Below are 9,735 nucleotides of genomic sequence, written 5' to 3'. Positions count from 1 at the left end.
TTTTTCCACATAATGTAACCGGTAGTGTTTATGATAAAAAAAATAAAATAAAATAATTATGTGATTGGTATCGGTGATCGGTATCGGTGATCAGCCCTCATGGGTGATCGTATCGGCAGGAAAAAACCTGATCGGCACATCTCTAATATATATATATATATATTTTTTTTTTTTTTGTCATAGTACCCCCAAGAATTTAAAGCTACTTTCAGCCCTGGTAATGTTTATGGACACCAAAGATGGCGCCGATACCCCTCCGACTAGAGCGGTGACGTCACTCTCCGAAGCTCTATTGGTCAAGCTAATATCACAACTTTCCCGGGTGGCTACCGTAATGTATCATATATGTCCTGAAAGCGCAATGTCTCAGCTTTTCTGCACTTTTGGAATTTTTTTCATATGTTGAACTGTTCGGAAATTACGGTAATGGGAATTACACAAGCTGAATCCTGTCGGCGCCGACAGGTTGGTCGTTGGAGGGTTAAGTCTTTTTATTTTGGTAATTGTAGATGCTGAAAATCCAAAGTTTCTGTCTCCAGATGGCTGTTGCTGCTATCTCCTCTACGTATGACCATTGGTCAGTGGTCAGGCATCACATGGTGTGAAGAACACAGTCACAGGATACAAACACTGTGGCATGATTTCAGCTTTCACCTCCTTATGAGGCAGAGCATTTCTGAGTCCATTCATCTTTGCTTTAGATCAGTGTTTCTCAACCTTTTTTGGGCCAGCGCCCCCCTAGCCTTTATCCAGGTCCTTCACCACCCCCCACCAAAGAATTTGCAGGCTACTTTGCACTGACCATTATTTTATCATTAATATTACTATCACTATTGTAGGTGTTTTGATTTTTATGCTTGTTTCTGTATTTATCATCAAAAATAATTTCCCAGTGAACAAAAAAGTCATGGGAATAAAAATAATTTTCACAGGCGTTTACGAAAAATGCAATAAACATTCAAGTTAAAATTTGTAGGCCTAACAGCAGCCAATCAAGAGTGGAAAAAATATTCTTATTTTGTGCCATTTTCTAGTTGTTAAATATTGCACAAAATGGCCAGATATAAGATGTACAACATGCCAGTTTAAACTTTGAGCTATTTACAAGACGACTGAGCTCTGCGACATTAAAACATGGATAGAACTGTAACTACATTAATCATAGCTCTTCTTCTCTTCAGTGTTCGTCAGTTTCTGGTGGTGCAGCTCTGTGCTGCCTTCAGGAGAATGGGACATCAGAGCGTCATCCATAAAACTTCACCCACATGGCATTTATTGTGCAAACCAGAACTTTCAGTGGAAAAACAAAAGTTCCAGATCATTTTAATGCCATACAAATATGAGACATAAACATGTATTATATCTTTTTATAAACCTGTCTATTGATTTATAGATTAATAGTTTTACTGGACAAAGAACAAATCTGGTTCTTAATCAAATCCTAATGAGTCAAATTGAAAGTGTCATGGAGTCATCAGCCTCATGACATTAACACTGACATGAAAAATAATATTGAAGAAATAAATATATCAAATCTAATCAAAAAGATAAATAAGCAATCAGTTATTTACTGTTATGGTCTGTAAGATATATTTATTCTCAGTATTAGATGTGGTCTCAACAAACCCATGGCACTTCAACAATATTATTTTACCTTTTATGTGGAAATAGTGTCTGTTTATTCTTGCCATACAGTCTCTGTATTAATTATTGCTCGAAAGGTCTTGCCATACCAGTTTATTCCTCTGTGTTTACTTTAGTTTCTTAGTTTATTCTTGCATTTTGTTCTTCATTCATTTCCATTTAGTTTTATTTGATTAGTATTATCCTCTCTTGGTTTATTGCTATGTTCACTTTAGTTTCTTTCCTGTTGCTTGATTTATTTTATCGTTTATTGACGCTCAGTCATCTTCACTCATCACCTGCTGCGCCGCCTAATCGTCATGTGTTTCACATCATGTGTTGATTTTTTTCACTGTTCAGTTTTTATGCCATAATTCACATCTAATTCGTCGCTCCGTTTTATGTCCCGCTTCTCCTGTTTCAGAGTTTTATGCAATGTGCGCGTCTTTTTTTTTAAGCCCCTATGGTGCGCAGCGGTCGGCAAGCGTATCGATGGGGAAAAGGCAGACTGACATAAACCTTTTAAAACAACGGAAACAATTTCTGCATTCTGATTATTGAAATTTAAAAGTGCTGNGTAACTACATTAATCATAGCTCTTCTTCTCTTCAGTGTTCGTCAGTTTCTGGTGGTGCAGCTCTGTGCTGCCTTCAGGAGAATGGGACATCAGAGCGTCATCCATAAAACTTCACCCACATGGCATTTATTGTGCAAACCAGAACTTTCAGTGGAAAAACAAAAGTTCCAGATCATTTTAATGCCATACAAATATGAGACATAAACATGTATTATATCTTTTTATAAACCTGTCTATTGATTTATAGATTAATAGTTTTACTGGACAAAGAACAAATCTGGTTCTTAATCAAATCCTAATGAGTCAAATTGAAAGTGTCATGGAGTCATCAGCCTCATGACATTAACACTGACATGAAAAATAATATTGAAGAAATAAATATATCAAATCTAATCAAAAAGATAAATAAGCAATCAGTTATTTACTGTTATGGTCTGTAAGATATATTTATTCTCAGTATTAGATGTGGTCTCAACAAACCCATGGCACTTCAACAATATTATTTTACCTTTTATGTGGAAATAGTGTCTGTTTATTCTTGCCATACAGTCTCTGTATTAATTATTGCTCGAAAGGTCTTGCCATACCAGTTTATTCCTCTGTGTTTACTTTAGTTTCTTAGTTTATTCTTGCATTTTGTTCTTCATTCATTTCCATTTAGTTTTATTTGATTAGTATTATCCTCTCTTGGTTTATTGCTATGTTCACTTTAGTTTCTTTCCTGTTGCTTGATTTATTTTATCGTTTATTGACGCTCAGTCATCTTCACTCATCACCTGCTGCGCCGCCTAATCGTCATGTGTTTCACATCATGTGTTGATTTTTTTCACTGTTCAGTTTTTATGCCATAATTCACATCTAATTCGTCGCTCCGTTTTATGTCCCGCTTCTCCTGTTTCAGAGTTTTATGCAATGTGCGCGTCTTTTTTTTTAAGCCCCTATGGTGCGCAGCGGTCGGCAAGCGTATCGATGGGGAAAAGGCAGACTGACATAAACCTTTTAAAACAACGGAAACAATTTCTGCATTCTGATTATTGAAATTTAAAAGTGCTGCGGTACCGTTGTTCTATCACCGCCGTTTCATACCGTACCACTTACAGCACCAGTGTTAACGCTATAAAATGAACGCTCTCTATCGTGGTATCACCCATGGAGGGATTTCTTTATTTAAATGGGTTCATTTTCAGAGGGATACACAGTGAGGGTATCTTGATTTTAGCTACCAGTAGCAGGAGAACGGAGCTGCGCAAAGAAGCTAACAGAAGCTAACAAACACTGAATAGAAGAAGAGCTGCCATTAATACAGTTGCAGCCAAGCATGATTTAATGTTACACAATACAGTTTTACCAAGTTACTCACGGTCTAAACTGGTATTGTTGTGCATTTAAGGTGTAAAGTTTACCTTCGACCAAACGCCCCCCAAAGGCATCCCAGCGCTCCCATTTTGTAAAAATGTCCGCCAKCGCCCCCTGCYGTCCTCTGAACGCCCCCTGGGGGGCGGTACCGCCCACGTTGAGAACCGCTATGCCACCCCATAAATATTTTTTCTAGATCTGCCCCTGATTAGCATCAATGTTTATTTCCACAAACACTAGCGTGTCCCTACATTTTTTGTTTTGCAAAGAATGTTTGAGTTTTTTAAAAAACGACACAGTGTAAAATGCCCTGTTGAACAGTAGTTTTCTTTGGAACTTATCAAGCGCGCTTGCGTGTGTGAATGTGGAGGATAAGTCAGTTTGCCTGAATGTAAAGTGTGACAAGATCCGACTTGTTAAGCTCAGAAATGAAGGGAACTGGTTAGAAGTATTTTCCAGGTCTGGAAGAAAAATGAACAGAGTATTAAAAATGTTTTACCGTCTCCTCCTTCACTTCAACTGTATTTTATTAATCACTATTAAATAAATAAATGTTATGATTTTTTTTTTCTTCCATATTCCAGCTGCCCTGCTCCCTCAGGTGTTGCCAGTCCTGACTGGATCAATACGTTTCCTCTCCTCAGGTTTCCTTTGGTTTGTGTGGCTGAAAAAGAGAAAAGCTGTGTAGAATGTGTTTCCTGTGCCATGCTGCACAGACTTTAGGTGTAACCTTGCTCTTGGTTCCCTCGGCAGCCCTCCAGTGTTACTGTGACCGCTGCAGCGCCAACTCCAGCTGCACCACAGATGGCGTCTGCTTTGTGGCCATTAAGAAGTCGGGGAGCCAGCAGATCTCAGAACAGCGTCAGTGCATACATGACAGTGAACTGATCCCTCGAGACAGACCCTTCGTCTGCGCCCCGAACTCCAGAACGGACACTGGCATCTTCCCCATGTGCTGCTCGTCTGACTACTGCAACAAGGAGCCGGATTTCACAGTCTTTCGTAGGTATCCACAACAACACCTCACACAACAGCTGCTAACGTACAGCTTCAAGACTTTTCAACAAAAAAGTAATCCAGCCGATGTGACCAAACTCATCTGAGAATAAACAGATGTGTTTGAATAAAGGGCTGAGTTAGAATGACTGAATGTCTGGTTGCCTTGGATTTATTGCAGTGAAACCAGCTTTGAGAACATAAAGAGCTCAGACTGTGACCTCTTTAAAAATGGAAAATTTTTCACCTGAGACTCTTCAAACAGAGCTGGGCCAAGGACACACAATCACAGAAATGAAACTATAAAGGCAGACTTTAACAGAATTCAAGTGGGTGAGTCCCAGAGAGTCCTGCATAGAAATCCTGACACTGGTTCACTGATCTGTATGTCAGATCAGTGACATACAGATCACTGTATGTCACTGATCATAAAGTGTGATCAGATCCATCATTTATTATGGAAGTCCATGTCTGAAGTTCTCTGTTTGTCTGATAGCTGATAGCTGGTTAGCTATCAGACATACCCATACCCACCAGTGGATGTGCCAGACCATGATATATTTAGAACAGAGGGGTGTGTGTTTGTGGGGGGAAATAGAAAGTGTCGTTTAATAGAACAGGCATGTTTACTTACCATTGAGTGTATCGGTCTTAAGATGGCTCTCTCACCACAGATGTCAACAATACTTACTAAGCTTAAAGAATGTAACACAAAGAAGGAAATCTCTTGATACCAAGAGATTTCATCTTTATCTGGCTCACCAAAACTAATGCTAAGCACTTCAGTAATAGTTCATATGTATTAGAAAACATCACTCAATTGAAATGGTGATGTGGAAAACCTGAAATCAAATTTGGATACAGTTGGTGTTGGTGCTATCTTTATTGATTACCAGAAAGCTTTCAACATCATGTATTGCTTAATAAATTATCTTGTATTAATTTCATGTTTAACAAAGTGTATTAAGGTACAGAACAGCTATGGGGTCCCACAGGGGTCCGTGTTGGGACCATTGCGAGTGAGCGTCGCTCCTTTACCCTGGCATTCCTTCGCCTCGGGGTGGGTGGGGTGGGATCTATGTTTTCGCATCCACCTGTATAATGTGTAGTTGCGCCACTGACTAGGGCTGTTGTAAACAAATATTTTAGTAATATATCGATTATTCTTACGATTAATCGAGTAATCGGATAAATTTTTTTATAAAATATTGGTAAATCTGGCATAACACCAGTCTTACTATCAGATATCAGTCCGATTTTTTATATTTGAGCTTCCCTAAAGGTTATTTTTTTGTAGTTTAGAAAGCTAACCTGTAATAATAGGTCATTTTCTAAGTTAACCTGAAGAAAAGCTATACAAAGATCTGAAATTATATTCAATTTAATAATAAAGAGGCAAGCTCACAAATGCGCTTATAAAAAAGGTCTGTTGCTGGGTTTCAGATGACGTAGCACCAACGTCACAAAATGCGCATGGAGGAAGTAAATTCAGCCCATTTATTTCTGTTGATCCAGCATCAAAATGTCTAAAGTCTGTGTCCTGTACGATTGCTCCAACTGTTCTAATAGAGAGAAAGATAAACGTTATTTTCATGTTTCGAAGGTAGTTAGTCACAAGAGAGTTAATTTTAAAAAACTTAAAAAAGAGCAGAAAAGTGGATCAACAATCTACAGCTAAAAACAGGAGGTGCAGAAACTAACAATGCCAGAGTTTGCAGCGCCACTTTCTAACAAGTAATGATCACATAGTTTAAATCATATTTCCAGATATTTTATTGGACAGTTACTTAGAAAGCCAACCATTCATATGTAAGGTAAGCTATATTATTTTTATGCCCTAGCGTGGTTGTCCTCAGAGTGCTAATGTTGTTAGCAGTTAGCTCAGTGCCGAGTCACAGACAGAAAATATAATGTTTATTCTGTGGGACTTTCATGCTAAAAAAAAGAAAAGAAGTAGAAGAAAGCTAAATAAATTAAATATAACCTACCCAGCCATACAGTCACAATGAGCTGTGATTATTCCCCCACATGCTTCGTGTCTGGCCATGAACCATATTCGTGGCCAGACACGAACATGGGGTTTCTGTAGATTGGTGTGAATAGTTGACCTACATTGGACCTGAATCCAGCGTTCTACAACGACTCGACATTAACATACAACTCCAGCATGAATTTGGGTTTATAGAAGCTAAATAAGTTATTTACCAGGAGATCCAAGCTCGTAGAAATAACATGGGTTAGTTTGTTGTTAGCGATAGCATCGTTATCATAGACTAATTACTTAAAATAGCACAACTCACTACTCACCCGGCAGAAACAAGTTGACAGCCATTTAATGCTTCTTTTGAACCTAAGTGCTTGACCCAACTTGAAACAAAATGATTTTATTCTCCAGGCTTTTGAAAACTTTCTTCTGGCTCATCGTATAATATGAGGTCTGCAGCTCCAGGTAGTTAGTTATGGAGATTGCCACGACACCGGGTAAATTCTGAAGATTATAAGAGAAGTCTTTTTTTACAGAGATAATACGGATCGTATCCTAAATATATGCATGTTTTTTTGAGATGCATCGTTTGTTCCAGCTTGTTTAGGGCATTATTGTACTCGATGTGATCAATTTTGCTTTGTTTTGAACAGGAGAAATCCCCTTCCAGCCCTCCATTTGAATTTTGCACGTCATCCGGGTCACATGTCTGAAACCCAGCAATACTCCAGCTTTCAGTTTATGTATAATGTACATAAGATGGGGGTGGAAATACAAACGAATAAACCTAATGTGTGGGTAGGGGTGTGGGGGAGACGGGACCGGTAGACTAGGGAACGAACGTGAGAACGGGGGGAGCAATACGGGATATTTACGACACCTTCGTTCGTCACACTCAGAAACTCATCTATCAGCCATTTACCACCACGATGATTTCCGCCACCCGTTTGTTGAGACCGGGATAATATGAAATTTATTGTGCGGCTCGTCCGTAAAGCTACACTTACACTGTAACTATCAACTACTCGTACTCCTGCAGTGCTCTTCCCGCCGTTCGCTTTGGACCAGCAGCTCCCAGAAGAGAAAAGCTGCCGTACTCCAGGGATCACAGCAGTAATTTTAAGGATGATTATTGGCCCCCCAAAAACGATAAAAACCCGGGCTTTATCATCAATCAACTTGAAAATTGGACGTTATGCCGCTAATACTTAGCTTTTGTCAACAACTCAGAGGCGGAAGTCAGAGCTACACGTAATGCAAATAATGTCCTGGCCGGAAAATGGTGCTTGAAATAATAAAACATAAATTAACAAAGCTTCAAAGGAGGTCAATTTTCCTCAAGAAATTTTAATAATTGAGGTACTCGGAAGGGCTGCACAGTGGCGCAGTTGGTAGAGCTGTTGCCATCCAGCAAGAAGGTCCTGGGTTCGATTCCCGGTCTTTCTGCATGGAGTTTGCATGTTCTCCCTGTGCATGTGTGGGTTCCCTCCGGGTACTCCGGTTTCCTCACAGTACAAAAACATGACTGTCTGGTTAATTGGTCTCTCTAAATTCTCCCTAGGTGCGTGTGCATGGTTGTTTGTCCTGTGTGTCTCTGTGTTGCCCTGCGACAGGCTGGCGACCTGTCCAGGGCGTACAGAATCCTTAGTTTACAAAGATAAATCAGTCTCACCGCTCGCTCATCACGCACCTCAGAAAGCACGACTACAAGTTATTCCTGCAGTTCACAACCAGAGCTAATGCGGCGGGGTTTAAACTCCTACTTTGATGTTTAGTAGGCTACTCCAAAGAAACATAATTCCACACAGTGGGTTCATGTAAATATCTCTACAGGTCAGCCTGTGTCCAGTTTGAGTGAAAGGAGAAGCATGTGATCCATGCTGAGTTAAACTTCAGACATCCAGCTTTTGCAGCGCACGCGCTAACAGTGTGACTGTAAATGCATCAATTATAAACCTATCGTCTATAAACATAACTTTCGAACAAATCTGTTCCGCCAGTGAAACAATCAGAGCAACAGAGACACTTGCAATCCGGCAAAAAAAACCCAACAAATAATTAAGCGATTTTATTATTTATTTATTTATTTATTTTTATTATTATTTTCCTAAGAACAAAAACAAGCAACGCTTAGCCTGGCAGGGGGGCTAGTAAAGCATGGCGGGCTGCCAGGCTTATAATATACTGGAGGAAACCCTGCAGAAACCCGGCACACAAACAGCTGCAATGTGTGATGTTAATAACTGGATTCATAGATCTCACTTGGATCTGAATATGTCCAGCTGTGTGGAAGTACTTCCAAAAAAAAATAAAAAATCCAACTGCTGACTGGGATTCTAGTGACGACAAAAACCTAGAACAGAGTTTTGTTCTACTGTGACGTCACAGGAAGTCCTGCTGTGACTCCTCCCTTCAGGGAGCTGTGCATAAAAACAGCTTAAATGCTGTGAGTTTTGACCTGTCTGTTGCTTTTCAGTTTTTCTTGTTCTGCCATTGCTGGGCCCAACACATGACATATTCCTCTGTTTTCTTCTTTGTGTGTTGTAGCAGAAGAAGAAAAACCCCAGTCTTTGGGCCCTGTGGCCCTCGCTGCGGTGATTGCATGCCCAGTGTGTGTGCTGTGTCTGCTGCTCATTCTGGCATTCTACATCTGCCACAACCAAAGAGGTCTGGGTGCCGGCGGAGCGGGGGCCCTCCACCACCGTGTGCCCAATGAGGAGGACCCCTCCATGGATCACCCCTTCATCACTGTTGGAACAACGCTCAAAGACCTCATCTATGACATGACCACATCCGGCTCTGGATCAGGTACTGCTCACTTACCTGCACTTACATTTTAGTTTTTAACTATCGCTAAAATACTCAAAGACCTTGCACTAAACACAAACGACTGTGGGAAATCCTTGTATCATTTTGTTTATTAGTTTGACCTCTTATTAGTCAAAATAATAAGATTTCCCTTCCTTGAAAAAGAAATGCTATTTTCAAAAATGGGTGTGGCCAAATAGCTCTTCCCCTCTGGCTGCTTTGAATTCATCCATCTATCCATCCATCCATTTTCTTCTGCTTATCTGGGGTCGGGTCGCGGGGGCAGCAGCTTCAGAAGGGAGGCCCAGACTTCCCTCTCCCCAGCCACTTCTTCCAGCTCCTCCAGGGGAATCCCAAGGCGTTCCCAGGCCAGCCGAGAGACATAATCCCT

The 9,735-nt window shown here is 40.3% G+C and overlaps 1 protein-coding gene across 1 annotated transcript in view; it reads left to right on the top strand.

The window, feature by feature from the left end:
* tgfbr1b (transforming growth factor, beta receptor 1 b) overlaps positions 1–9,735 on the top strand; it is a 59,588-nt gene that overhangs the window by 18,000 nt on the left and 31,853 nt on the right. Inside the window, exons 2-3 of the mRNA XM_008438547.2 lie at positions 4,310–4,558; positions 9,084–9,344. Coding sequence (XP_008436769.1) covers positions 4,310–4,558; positions 9,084–9,344 — 510 coding nt within the window. The remainder of the gene's footprint in view (positions 1–4,309; positions 4,559–9,083; positions 9,345–9,735) is intronic.

This window comes from Poecilia reticulata, linkage group LG20, assembly GCF_000633615.1.
Source record: "Poecilia reticulata strain Guanapo linkage group LG20, Guppy_female_1.0+MT, whole genome shotgun sequence".
Classification (NCBI taxonomy): Eukaryota; Metazoa; Chordata; class Actinopteri; order Cyprinodontiformes; family Poeciliidae; genus Poecilia; species Poecilia reticulata.
The sequence above is the reverse complement of the archived record's forward strand: the minus strand, read 5'-3'. Positions and strand labels throughout refer to the sequence as shown.